The following is a 15,084-nucleotide window of genomic DNA, read 5'->3' on the forward strand; positions in this document are numbered from 1 at the left end:
GGATTCTTTACCAGCTGAGCTACCAGAGAAGGCCATGACTTGGATATTAGTGGTTATAACCTACCTCAGATGGTGTCTTAGCTGAAATAGCAGACGCTGGCACAAGATCCACATATGCATTTGAAATGACGATGCCTCCAGTTTCTTGGACCTTATAAAGGGTTTGGGGATTGGGGGGGGGGGGTAAAAACAGCTCACTCTGATGAGGCCAATGAAAATGAAATTTTATTGTGAAATGCTATAAAGTCTTTTAAAAGAAATTTACATTTTTCTTCATATGAAAGAGAAAATTATCCAAATTAAATAGTTCATAAATTAAATGTCAACAGGAATAAACATGAAAGCTCACTGACTTATTAAAACTGTAATTAACCCTAACCATAGAATCTACTGAAGCCTTTCTCAAAAAAATACTTACGACCAGGTCCCATCTCCAAAGATTCCAATTTAAATGGTCTGAGGTAGAGTCTGAGCATTGGTATTTGGAGGATTTATTTTGCAATATAAGTATGTCTAGTGGGGAGCCAGGATGAGAATTGCTTAATTCTTATAAATAGTAAAAGGCATGGCACATAATCCACATGAGGCAGGGTACTCAAAGTGTATTTGTTTGGTTAATATACAACAAAACTGGGTAGAAACAGACCTTCTATTTAGAAACTATACACAGTACAAAGTAAACACTTGAATAGCCTTTTTTCAGAATATTCATTAAAAGAACTCAAATTCTAATTCCTAATATGGCACCTAAAATTATTCCAATAGTATTCTTTTATAAAATTATGGTACTGCTACGAATGTATAGGATAATGTCTAAAACTTAAGGTAGCACTTATTAAAACTGATTTTTAACAATCAGAAAGATCATTCTCCCCTATTTTCCATTATATTTCAGAAAAATAGATCTTTCAAACAATTTCTTCATTTTATTTCAAATTATATATAGTGGAAAGCATGAAAGGAAACAATTTATGGAAAAAATGCACTTTAGAAAATTACTCTATTGTAACTAAGGAAGGGAAAGGATTCCCACAAATAGCTAATAGAAAAAGAATACCTCTAATCACTGGGGGAAAAAATAGCAAATATACTGAATAGATAAGAAGATGTGCTTAGAATTTATTAAAATGATAAGAATGTGTTATATTTAGACATTAAACTATTACTCAACTCTTTAAGTTTTTATCTATATAAATTATTTCTATATTGTTCATCATGAGAAAATAGAGCCCATAATTGTTTTCATGGTCCTTAATTCTTTTAGGGTTCATAATTTTATTCAAAAAATAAACTTACATGAAATAGTTAGAAAATAAGAGGGTTCTGGAATATGTGGTACAAACATTTATTCCAAGAGGATTTCAGAGGAAAGCCAGGATGTGTGTTTGTATGAATGGGGGAAAGGGGAGTGGTAAGGGAATGCCTCTGAGGACAAGGCAGAGCTTCAACTGATGCTGAAAAGACAAAGGAAATTTGAAAAGTGAAATAAACAGTGTGCATAAGTGAATCAGGAAAATGACACTGAGAGCAGCAGGAAGTAATAAGCAGTAAGGCAGCCATACAAAGAACAGTTCTGGAAAGGTATTTATGTATAAAAGAAATCATGGTACAGTTTTAAAGAAAAAATTGTGAGGACCTAGGAACTGAGTGCTGAGCCAGGCAGACCAAGGTGTATATCCCAGCTCTACCACTTTCTATGTGACCATGAGCAAATTATTTAAAAGATCTGAACCTATATTTTTTCCAAATTAAAGGTAGAGTCGTTATGCATAGTAGAGATAATGGGATAGGTACTCACAGGTACTCAGTAACTATAAGCTGCTATTACTGTTCGTGGTGTTATTTAAATTGCTCAACACAAGACATTTATGTAGTACAAATGATCAGACCAAAAGGTATCAGCCTGGTCAACAATGTTAACAAAAATTATCTGTAAACAACTTACAAAAGGAGGACTGTATGTTCTGTTAGTATTTTACTGGAGCACTGCTAACAGCCTCACCCCTAAAAGCACTTAACTCTATAGGGAGATATACTTTAATTTGTCTTGTTACTTACTATTGATTAAGCTCAGATTCTGTGACATAAGATGTTAATTTGTGGGTTTTTGTGTGATCAAGATGCATATGATTTCTGTCTTGTAGAAAATATAACCATAAAGGATATGGTTTTATTCTTCTATAGAACAATTAACTTGTTTTATCTCTTAACTCAGTAAAGTTATTTTAGAATGCCTTCCCCATTGGACTACATAAACCCTGTTGTTACTACTTCTCCTTTGAACCAGATTTATCATCTTTCTAACACCCTCATTAAGGAATTAAAGTTTCATCACATTTTTATTTTATATCTGTCTATGAATCATGCCTTCAAGTTTCTGAAGATTATATTCTGACAACTTGAATGATAAGTTGAGCCAAAAAGATATGGTTGGTTGGATTTTCAGAAATGTTATGTTAACAGGCACCAATTTAGTTGAGAATAAAACAGAAAATAAAAAACAAGGTACAGAGTCATCTTATTTTCAATTGAAAATTACCACTGATTTTTTTTAATTCCTAAGTTTTACTTCATATCCATAGTTATTAACCAAAAGAATGCTAGGATAGAACATAATTACAGGATATGGAAAAGCAGGTTAACGAAACAATGTACCTCTAACCACCTCACTCATACCTTGGTTTGGAAATGGATTCTATTTCCTTCCTTCCACATCTCAGTCTGCAGAGTCTGTCCGGGGTATACTGGTTTTGCAAAACGAACCTTTAAAAGAAAATGTGTTTAAGGGTTAAAAATGTTTTAATATAAAGTTTTTCCATTTGGGGAGGGGGGTAGTTTCGGATGGAGGTTGGAGAGCATAAAAGGAAGAAATAGGTTTGACTATACTTAAATTCACAAAAACAGTAATATGATAAAATTAGAAAAGAAAGATTATAGTTAGTATAAGTTAATTGTCTAAGTATAGAATCAATAAACAGTTCACTCTTGACAAATCAAGACATAGAAGAATAACCATATTAAGCAAAGTTATACAGGCAACCATTAGTACAACTAAAAAGAAGCAATTAAAAGTGGTACAAGTTAAGTCTGGGGAATAAGATCTGGGGTTGGCATATAGGAAAGAATAATTCTACTTTTTATTTCATAATTTTCTGTATGATTTTATTTGTTCTGTGTACATATTATTGGACAATAATAAAAACTTTATAATCATCACTATAAAATAGTTTTAATAATGAGAATAATCAGTGTTATCAAAGACAAAACATCAGAAAATAAATTTCCACTGCTGCATGGAGCACAAACTGATAAAGCTTTTTGGAGTTATTTGACACTGTCTTAATGATTTTTTTTTAAGTGTATGTCTTGATTTATGCAAAGATACTGTGCAGAGACAGTTTTCTTTGTAATTTATAATGGATGAAAACTTGAAGCTAATATACTGATATAATTATAGTTTATGTTTATTAACGTTCAAATGCAGCCAGTTAACATTTTTAATTAATTAAGGTAAATTATAAAATATTAAACAAAATAATAATAATTTTTTAAAGGTATACCACAAGTTTTTGTTAAGGCATATATATTGACATATGTATGCTCCTAACTACTTGATCTCCTCTCGGCCGCCCCCCCTGACCTGAGAAGCGGGGTAGCTTCTCTCGGCCGTTTCTGTGCTGTCGCAGTCTGGTACTCTCAGTCGCTGCCCCTGACCTCAGATGTGGGGTAACTCCTCTTGGCTGCTGCCCTTCGGGCGTGGGGTCCTCTAGGCTTCTGCCCCTGAGCTCCGACATGGGGTGGCTCCTCTTGGCCACGCTTAGCGTGCGGGTTGCAGCCGCCTGATCTTATTCACCTGCGTCTGAGGTCAGGGGTGGAGGGCGGGAGGAGCTACCGGACACCACCATGCCCGAGGCCAGGGGCCGCGGCCGGGAGTCAGTAACCCCACGTCCAAGGAGCCGTGGCTGCGCAGGCGCGGGAAGGCCTAGAGGAGCTATCCCACGTTGAAGGTCAGGAAGGGCAGCGGTGAGGAGATACCCCTCGTCCAAGATAAGGAGCAATGGCTGCGCTTTGCTGGAGCAGCCGTGAAGAGAACCCCACGCCCAAGGTAAGAGAAACCCAAGTAAGATGGTAGGTGTTGCAAGAGGGCATCAGAGGGCAAACACACTGAAACCATACTCACAGAAAACTAGTCAATCTAATCACACTAGGACCACAGCCTTGTCTGACTCAATGAAACTAAGCCATGCCCATGGGGCAACCCAAGATGGATGGGTCATGCTGGAGTGGTCTGACAGAATGTGGAGAAGCGAATGGCAAACCACTTTAGTGTTCTTGTCTTAAGAACCCCATGAACAGTATGAAAAGGCAAAATGATAGGATACTGAAAGAGAAACTCCCCAGGTCAGTAGGTGCCCAATATGCTACTGGAGATCACTGGAGAAATAACTACAGAAAGAATGAAGGGATGGAGCCAAAGAAAAAAGAATACCCAGCTGTGGATGTGACTGGTGATAGAAGCAAGGTCCGATGCTGTAAAGAGCAATATTGCATAGGAACATGGAATGTCAGGTCCATGAATCAAGGCAAATTGGAAGTGGTCAAACAAGAGATGGCAAGAGTGAATGTCGACATTCTAGGAATCAGTGAACTGAAATGGACTGGAATGGGTGAATTTAACTCAGATGACCATTATATCTACTACTGTGGGCAGGAATCCCTCAGAAGAAATGGAGTAGCCATCATGGTCAACATGCAGTACTTGGATGCAATCTCAAAAACGACAGAATGATCTCTGTTTGTTTCCAAGGCAAACCATACAATATCACAGTAATCCAAGTCTATGCCCCAACCAGTAACGCTGAAGAAGCTAAAGTTGAACGGTTCTACGAAGACCTACAAGACCTTTTAGAACTAACACCCAAAAATGATGTCCTTTTCATTATAGGGGACTGGAATGCAAAAGTAGGAAGTCAAGAAACACCTGGAGTAACAGGCAAATTTGGCATTGGAATACGGAATGAAGCAGGGCAAAGACTAATAGAGTTTTGCCAAGAAAATGCACTGGTCGTAACAAACACCCTCTTCCAACAACACAAGAGAAGACTCTATACATGGACATAACCAGATGGTCAACACCGAAATCAGATTGACTATATTCTTTGCAGCCAAAGATGGAGAAGCTCTATACAGTCAGCAAAAACAAGACCAGGAGCTGACTGTGGCTCAGACCAAGAACTCCTTATTGCCAAATTCAGACTTAAATTGAAGAAAGTAGGGAAAACCACTAGACAATTCAGGTATGACCTAAATCAAATCCCTTATGATTATACAGTGGAAGTGAGAAATAGATTTAAGGGCCCAGATATGATAGATAGAGTGCCTGATGAACTATGGAATGAGGTTCGTAACATTGCACAGGAGACAGGGATCAAGACCATCCCCATGGAAAAGAAATGCAAAAAAGCAAAATGGCTGTCTGAGGAGGCCTTACAAATAGCTGTGAAAAGAAGAGAAGCGAAAAGCAAAGGAGAAAAGGAAAGATATAAACATCTGAATGCAGAGTTCCAAAGAATAGCAAGAAGAGATAAGAAAGCCTTCTTCAGTGGTCAATGAAAAGAAATAGAGGAAAATAACAGAATGGGAAAGACTAGAGATCTCTTCAGGAAAATCAGAGATACCAAAGGAACATTTCATGCAAAGATGGGCTCGATAAAGGACAGAAATGGTACACACCTAACAGAAGCAGAAGATATTAAGAAGAGATGGCAAGAATACACAGAAGAACTTTACAAAAAAGATCTTCATGACCCAGATAATCACGATGGTGTGATCACTGACCTAGAGCCAGACATCCCGGAAGGTGAAGTCAAGTGGGCCTTGGAAAGCATCACTACGAACAAAGCTAGTGGAGGTGATGGAATTCCAGTTGAGCTATTCCAAATCCTGAAAGACGATGCTATGAAAGTGCTGCACTCAATATGCCAGCAAATCTGGAAAACTCAGCAGTGACCACAGGACTGGAAAAGGTCAGTTTTCATTCCAATCCCAAAGAAAGGCAATGCCAAAAAATGCTCAAACTACCGCACAATTGCACTTATCTCACACGCTAGTAAAGTAATGCTCAAAATTCTCCAAGCCAGGCTTCAGCAATATGTGAACTGTGAACTTCCTGATGTTCAAGCTGATTTTAGAAAAGGCAAAGGAACCAGAGATCAAATTGCCAACATCCGCTGGTCATCGAAAAAGCAAGAGAGTTCCAGAAAAACATCTACTTCTGCTTTATCGACTATGCCAAAGCCTTTGACTGTGTGGATCACAATAAACTGTGGAAAATTCTGAAAGAGATGGGAATACCAGACCACCTGATCTGCCTCTTGAGAAATGTGTATGTAGGTCAGGAAGCAACAGTTAGAACTGGACATGGAACAACAGACTGGTTCCAAATAGGAAAAGGAGTATGTCAAAGCTGTATATTGTCACCCTGTTTATTTAACTTATATGCAGAGTACATCATGAGAAACGCTGGGCTGGAAGAAACACAAGCTGGAATCAAAATTGCCGGGAGAAATATCAATAACCTCAGATATGCAGATGACACCACCCTTATGGCAGAAAGTGAAGAGGAACTCAAAAGCCTCTTGATGAAAGTGAAAGTGGAGAGTGAAAAAGTTGGCTTAAAGCTCAACATTCAGAAAACAAAGATCATGGCATCCGGTCCCATCACTTCTTGGGAAATAGATGGGGAAACAGTGGAGACAATGTCAGACTTCATTTTTCTGGGCTCCAAAATCACTGCAGATGGTGACTGCAGCCATGAAATTAAAAGACCCTTACTCCTTGGAAGGAAAGTTATGACGAACCTAGATAGCATATTCAAAAGCAGAGACATTACTTTGCCAACAAAGGTCCGTCTATTCAAGGCTATGGTTTTTCCTGTGGTCATGTATGGATGTGAGAGTTGGACTGTGAAGAAGGCTGAGCGCTGAAGAATTGATGCATTTGAAGTGTGGTGTTGGAGAAGACTCTTGAGAGTCCTTTGGACTGCAAGGAGATCCAACCAGTCCATTCTGAAGGAGATCAGCCCTGGGATTTCTTTGGAAGGAATGATGCTAAAGCTGAAACTCCAGTACTTTGGCCACCTCATGCGAAGAGCTGACTCATTGGAAAAGACTCTGATGCTGGGAGGGATTGGGGGCAAGAGGAGAAGGGGACGACAGAGGATGAGATGGCTGGATGGCATCACTGACTCGATGGATGTGAGTCTGAGTGAACTCTGGGAGTTGTTAATGGACAGGGAGGCCCGGCGTGGTGCAATTCATGGGTTGCAAAGAGTCGGACACGACTGAGCAACTGATCTGATCTGATCTGAACTACTTGATTATTTATAAAATAATAAATCTGCTAAAAATATAACCGTATATAATATTCTTCATGATACATGTGTATTAGAGGTATTTATAGCTATGAAAAGAAAACTTCCTGAATACCAAGTCAATGAAATAATAAAAATAATAATTTCAGTACAGTACCTACTTTAAATGAAGTTACTAAGACTCCTTCTTAGTTACATATAATATATATTTTTATATTTTTATATATATACATATATAAATTTAATATAGACTAAGCATATTAATAACTTCAGATATGCAGATGACACCAACCTTATGGCAGAAAGTGAAGAGGAACTAAAAAGCCTCTTGATGAAAGTGAAAGTGGAGAGTGAAAAAGTTGGCTTAAAGCTCAACATTCAGAAAATGAAGATCATGGCATCTGGTCCCATCACTTCATGGGAAATAGATGGGGAAACAGTGGAAACAGTGTCAGACTTTATTTTTGTGGGCTCCAAAATCACTCCAGAAGGTGACTGCAGCCATGAAATTAAAAGACGCTTACTCCTTGGAAGAAAAGTTATGACCAACCTAGATAGCATATTCAAAAGCAGAGACATTACTTTGCCAACAAAAGTTCGTCTAGTCAAGGCTATGGTTTTTCCTGTGGTCATGTATGTATGTGAGAGTTGGACTGTGAAGAAGGTTGAGCGCCAAAGAATTGATGCCTCTGAACTGTGGTGTTGGAGAAGACTCTTGAGAGTCCCTTGGACTGCAAGGAGATCCAACCAGTCCATTCTGAAGGAGATCAGCCCTGGGATTTCTTTGGAAGGAATGATGCTAAAGCTGAAACTCCAGTACTTTGGCCACCTCATGCGAAGAGTTGACTCATTGGAAAAGACTCTGATGCTGGGAGGGATTGGGGGCAGGAGGAGAAGGGGACGACAGAGGATGAGATGGCTGGATGGCATCACTGACTCGATGGACGTGAGTCTGAGTGAACTCCGGGAGTTGGTGATGGACAGGGAGGCCTGGCGTGCTGCGATTCATGGGGTCGCAAAGAGTCGGACATGACTGAGTACTGAACTGAACTGAACTGAAGCATATTAAAAAGCAGAGACATTACTCTGTCAACAAAGGTCCACCTAGTCAAGGCTATGGTTTTTCCAGTGGTCATATATGGATGTGAGAGTTGGACTAGAAAGAAAGCTGAGTGCTGAAGAATTGATGCTTTTGAACTGCGGTGTTGAAGAAGACTCTTGAAAGTCCCTTGGAGTGTAAGGATATCCAACCACTCCATCCTAAAGGAGATCAGTCCTGAGTATTCATTGGAAGGACTGATGTTGAAGCTGAAACTCCAATACTTTGGCCACCTGATGCCAAGAGCTGACTGATTTGAAAAGACCCTGATGCTGGGAAAGATTGAGGGCAGGAGGAGAAGGGGACAACAGAGGATAAGATGGTTGGATGGCATCACCGACTCAGTGACATGGGTTTGGGTGGACTCCGGGAGTTGGTGATGGACAGGGAGGCCTGGCGTGCTATGGTTTCATGGGCTCGCAAAGAGTCGGACGTGACTGAGCGACTGAACTGAACTGAAGAGTCCTTCTCTTCTCTAAGACTAAAAAGGAACAAATATTTAAATTAATAATTTACACATACCTTAATTGCCTTGAATCTCGATACGTCATTATCTGCAAACTGCTGTAAAACATGCCTGGCAGAAAATCCAAATGTACATAATCCATGTAATATAGGCTTATCGAAACCTAAAAATAAGAGAGATGATTTAGTTAGATAAAGACACATTTCATGTTTAAAAACCAACAACAGTTCATTCAGAACTTCAAAAATAATTTTTAAACTGCATTAACCTGAATCATACCATGTATTTCAAGAAACATGAAAAATATTTTATAAATAATACTTCCTGGGGGAAAAATTATGAAATAAACAAAGAAAGAAAAAAAAAAAAAACCAGAAAGGAGTGTCAGAGATCTGGGGACACAAAGAATTAGTTTGTTAGGTTTGGGTGTAGCCATGAAATCATCCATGGTGATTTCAATATCCATGTATGTAGACGATCCTTCCTCAACCTTTCAGTTTTCTGCTCTCCCCTCCAATGACCTTGCCCTTCATGCTCTGTCCTCCAATGACTTTGTCCTTCATGATAACTCAGATATTCATCCCCATGGTCCTAACACAGACGTTGCACTAGCAGGAGCTACCTTCCACCATAATCTGAATTTCAAGGACACCATTTTCTGAATACTACTTCCTACCTTTCCATATCCTTTGCATAAACATATTAGCAAAGGGCTATTTTTTAAATGTCACCAGTTAAACTGCCAGTCAGAAGTAGCAATGTCTTTATTATTTAGATAACTGAGCTAATATTTTCATTCAGTTCAGTTCAGTTCAGTTGCTCAGTCGTGTCTGACTCTTTGCAACCCCATGAATTGCAGCACGCCAGGCCTCCCTGTCCATCACCAACTCCCGGAGTTCACTCAGACTCACGTCCATCGAGTCAGTGATGCCATCCAGCCATCTCATCCTCTGTCGTCCCCTTCTCCTCCTGCCCCCAATCCCTCCCAGCATCAGAGTCTTTTCCAATGAGTCAACTCTTCGCATGAGGTGGCCAAAGTACTGGAGTTTCAGCTTTAGCATCATTCCTTCCAAAGAAATCCCAGGGCTGATCTCCTTCAGAATGGACTGGTTGGGTCTCCTTGCAGTCCAAGGGACTCTCAAGAGTCTTCTCCAACACCACGGTTCAAAAGCATCAATTCTTCGGCACTCAGCTTTCTTCACAGTCCAACTCTCACATCCATATATGACCACAGGAAAAATCATAGCCTTGACTAGATGAACCTTTGTTGGCAAAGTAATGTCTCTGCTTTTGAATATGCTATCTAGGTTGGTCATAACTTTTCTTCCAAGGAGTAAGCGTCTTTTAATTTCATGGCTGCAGTCACCATCTGCAGTGATTTTGGAGCCCACAAAAATAAAGTCTGACACTGTTTCCACTGTTTCCCCATCTATTTCCCATGAAGTGATGGGACCAGATGCCATGATCTTCATTTTCTGAATGTTGAATTTTAAGCCAACTCTTTCACTCTCCTCTTTCACCTGCATCAAGGGGCTTTTTACCCCACATCCGAGGTCAGGGGCAAAACCCGGGAGGACCCCATGCCCGATGGGAGGTAGTCAAGAGGAGTTACCCCACGTCCGAGGTCAGGGGAGGTCAGGGGCGGCAGCCGAGTGGAGCTACCCCGTGTCCGAGGTTAGGGGCCTCGGCCCGGAGGACCTACCCCACACCCGAGGCCAGGGGCCGCAGCCGGGAGGAGCAACCCCACCTCCAAGGAGCGGTAGCTGAACAGGCGCAGAAGGGCCTAGAGGAACTATTCCACGTTCAAGGTCAGAAGGGGCGGCGGTGAGGAGATACCCCTCGTCCAAGGTAAGGAGCAGCGGCTGCACTTTGCTGGAGCAGCCGTGAAGAGATACCCCAGGTCCAAGCTAAGAGAAACCCAAGTAAGACAGTAGGTGTTGCAAGAGGGCATTAGAGGGCAGACACACTGAAACCATACTCATAGAAAACTAGTCAATCTAATCACACTAGGACCACAGCCTTGTCTAACTCAGTATTTTCATTGGTATATATTATTAGCAACTCACCTGCTAAGCTAGCAAAGTTAGGATCAATGTGTAAGGGATTCCAATCTCCACTGAGGCGGTACAAAGCAGCCTGTGGAGAGAGAATTATAAAAGTAACTAGCATATCAGTGCTTTCTTAGAATACATTAAAATAAAAACAGAAAATATGACTGGTTATTGCACGAGAAATGCATCATAATATACCTAACTCTAGCTTTGATTAAAAAATAACTATTTCTAACAAAAAAAAAGGTTAAGCATAAATCAAATGCTTTTTGTAACACCTGCCACTGAAATCAGTTGGGAAGGGATGAAGACTGTGCAAAAATAGCAACGGGAACCAAGAACTACATCTGGGAATAACACTGGTTACCACTGCCTAAGGAGAAATTCACAAAAAGGAATCCATCGATCCACTCTCATTAAAACACAATGAAGACAAGGTGTAAATGTTTATAGCCTCTTCTAAGCAAGCAAAATTTATGCCAACTTTCTTGTGGCATAAATTGTGGGGTGTTTTAAATTGAAGCCTATAACCCAATACTAGACACATAAACATCAAACACGTCTAATAAACTTTCAATCGACTGGGTGCACTAAATCCTGACATCAGCTCATCCTGCAAAAAAAAAAAAAAAAAGACGAGTAGCCTGCCATTAAGATTACATTTCTGCTTAGTCCAGATCTTCACATCACTTCTGTACTTGGATAAGGCAGGGTTAGCAAAAAGAGATAACAATAGGGCTTCCCAGCTGGCTCAGTGGAAAAGAACCGCTGGCAACCCAGAAGATGAGGGTTCCATCCCTGGGTCAGGAGGATTCCCCTGGAGGAGGGCATGGCAACCCATTTCAGTATTCTTGCCTGGAGAATCCCATAGACTGAGGAGCCTGGAAGGCTACAGTCCACAGAGTAGCAAAGAGTCATAGATGACTGAAGCGACTGAGCAGACACACACAAAGATAACAGCAGGATCAAAAATTCTCTATACTTGTCAGCATTTAAATTGTGCACTGGTCAAATGAAAAAAAAGTACTTTTCAGTACTGAAGGAAAGACAATTCAAAAAAAGCTAAGAGTAAGTATTTTAATGTATCTGTGTATTAACTTTGAGTCTGCCTCAAGAACTCTTTCTTATCAATTGCTATGTTAAGCTTTCCGAGACTATTAAAATGTTGTATAAAGGCTAGCCATGTCAGCATACCTGATTTTCTTAGTGTTTTTTGTTATTTTTAATTATTGATCATTCTTTTTTAATAAATTTTATCTACAGAAAATAACATTTCCTACAATTCACAGGAAAATATTTACTTTTTAATATGCTTTACATCATTTTAAAAAACTCTTTCTCTTTCCCATCACTCCACACAATAGTTTTCTAAATTATTCACCTTTTCAATGAATCAGTGTTTTTTTCCTTTATGTGGCTTCTAAAATAATTAAATCAAATCAACAATTATCAAATAGATGTGATTTACAAGATTCTGTATAAGTTGTAGAGGGTTAAATGATAAATTTTAGAAACGATTTAAAAAAATAAAACATTAGGCAAATATATATCATCATGTTACATACAAATAGAAAAAATGACGAACTTCAAACCCCAAATCCAGAGCTGGATTTGAACCTCAGTCTGTCTGATGCCAAAACCAATAATCTATTCAGTGTCTGACACCTTCTCCTTTGGTAATTTAATAAAGAATTACATTTTAATGGATAGCATAACCAATATTCCAAAGATTAACTTTATTTGACAAAGATGATAGCTAAAATTCTAACTGTTAGAATAAGTAGTATAAGATACGTAACTGGGGAAACTAAAGATATTTGTTTTCTTTCTTCCCAAATACAAAGTCTGACATCTGTTACCTTCCTACTCTTTGGTCTTTCTAGGTTATTGGGGATGAATTTTCTCTTTATTAATTATGACTAACCATGAACCATACTTGTAATATCATACGAATCTGAAGATCGAGAAATTCTCCTAAAGAAATGAAAAACAAAATATTCCAGAAGTGACACTGGTAGAGCTAAAACCATGATTGCCAGTTCTCTTACTGACTGAAAAATGACTCATTTAATTTAAATACCTGGCAAACAGTTTATGCTATAGTGGCATAATCCATTCCATTCCCACTTCTCCTTAAAGGTCTTGTTCATCCATAATCACCTCTGGCCACTCTCCAGTGTAAATTCTCTAATTCTTACTCCTTGTACATACATCAAGCTCTTATCTGCTATCATTATTAAGTTCTTATCCCCATTCAGGCCATACTGCAAGTTTTACATCTCTGATAAGAGAGAATATCTATATACCAGTTTAGTTCAGAAGTCTCATTTTTCCTATTAAACTCTTTTGTGTATCATTCTCCAATAAGTAACACCTCTTTGAATGTCTACAGCACTTACTCTACAATTCAAAGCCTTGTCTTGAATCATTCATTGCTTGGAATAGATGCCCTAGTTATTAAGACATATACAGATTAATTCTAAGTGTACTTTCAGTTCCTTGTCAACAGATCACACTTCTTGATTTGTGTCTCCTACAGTACAGATCTAATTTAAAATAGCTCATAAATCCCCTGAACTTTATGTAAAATTTTATGCAAAATGTTTTTAAACAAATTATATATTGTTTTTAATCACATTCTCAAATGACCATGTGATACAAATGGCCAGGAACCTCTGTGAAATGATGGGTGCCCATTATTCATACAAAAAATATGTGTTAACTTATAAACTGTTCTTTGTCACACAGCAAAGTATTCAAGTTGGCTAAAAGCTAATGAAAAGTTCTATTCATCTGAAAAACCAGAAAAAGAAAATCTTTCTGCTTACTGTATAAAGAAACTCAAGCCATGGAAACTATTCAGCTTTTCTTATCTACAACAGATATATTTTATTATTTCAGAAACCCAAGAATAATGGAGCATTGCTGGGCTTTGTGAACCATGAAACCACAAAGTCTTTTCTGTTCTTCAGTGCCACAATAAAATTCATTTCACTGTGAAGCTTTAATTAAACATAAATATGAGTGTTTTCTTAAGAAATTGATAAGAAATAGGGATGGGAAGAACATTTAAAGGCAAAAACTAATCTGTGATAAAAAGTATTATTCTATCACCCAATTATATAGTGTTGAAAAAAACACAATTACTAATTATTACTTAATACAATACAATTACTTAATTCTTTCTAGCTCATGAAGTTATATTTCTATTTGTTAGTAAACATAAATCCTGCAGAAGTTCTCATATCAATATGTCAAAATTAGTATCAAAAAATAAGTGAATTTTATAAATAATCTGCTGTCACTACCTGTTTATTCACTGCATTACTTCAGAGCTTTATGTATTCTGTTCTATATCTGCATGATTAGTATCCTAGCCATCTTAAAGAAGAACCTTCATAACTCTCAAAAATAAAGTTGCTTTTTCATCTTCAAGGTCACCTTTTGTTTATTAAATAAATCTTTGCATGCTTACAGAATCTGTTAACTGACAGGGTATTTTATCTCCTTCATCAGAAAACATACTATTCATGCCAAACAGAACAGATTAAATCACCTGCTCCTTCTAAGATGCCTTATTGTACCTGTCCACTAAAGTTGGCAGAAACTAATCTGTCTCTACGCAGTGCAGCTCAGCTTTCTTTTCCAACAGAAGAGAGGATAACTAAAATCTGCCCTTTATTTTATCCTGTTCTCTAAAGTTTTAACGAAAAGCTAGGCAATCTTTTTAAGGCAAGCAATCCACGCCAACAAAACATGATGCCTTCTCAACTGACTTGTAAAAACCACAAATATTTTCTTCTGATATCTAGTGGAGAAAAACAACCGTTAAGTAAAAATTCACACAGAACAAATTTCAACTACAGAAATATGCTGTTATTTCTATTATGTAGAATTCTTTTGAATTCTTAGGACTACTTTTGAATTCATAGGATTTACAAGGTATCAAGAGTTACACGTTAAAGTGCCAGGAGCCAGATGGCTTTACCACTTTTCAAAAACACCTTGTTACCTGATTAAGTGAGGTGGTATCTGTAAGTACAGCATCAGGAGGTCTATTGGGTATGGCTACAGCTGCCTGAAAAAAAAAAAAAAA

The 15,084-nt window shown here is 38.4% G+C and overlaps 1 protein-coding gene across 1 annotated transcript in view; it reads right to left on the reverse strand.

Annotated features, from left to right (window-relative positions):
• Positions 1 to 15,084, reverse strand: part of HSD17B4 (hydroxysteroid 17-beta dehydrogenase 4) — a 99,328-nt gene that overhangs the window by 15,723 nt on the left and 68,521 nt on the right. The window contains exons 17-21 of the mRNA XM_005890853.3: positions 15,001 to 15,066; positions 11,004 to 11,073; positions 8,994 to 9,100; positions 2,677 to 2,763; positions 65 to 151 (exon numbers count right to left, since the gene is read on the reverse strand). Of these exons, the coding sequence (XP_005890915.1) occupies positions 65 to 151; positions 2,677 to 2,763; positions 8,994 to 9,100; positions 11,004 to 11,073; positions 15,001 to 15,066 (417 nt within the window). The remainder of the gene's footprint in view (positions 1 to 64; positions 152 to 2,676; positions 2,764 to 8,993; positions 9,101 to 11,003; positions 11,074 to 15,000; positions 15,067 to 15,084) is intronic.

Source organism: Bos mutus, chromosome 7 (assembly GCF_027580195.1).
Source record: "Bos mutus isolate GX-2022 chromosome 7, NWIPB_WYAK_1.1, whole genome shotgun sequence".
Classification (NCBI taxonomy): domain Eukaryota; kingdom Metazoa; phylum Chordata; class Mammalia; order Artiodactyla; family Bovidae; genus Bos; species Bos mutus.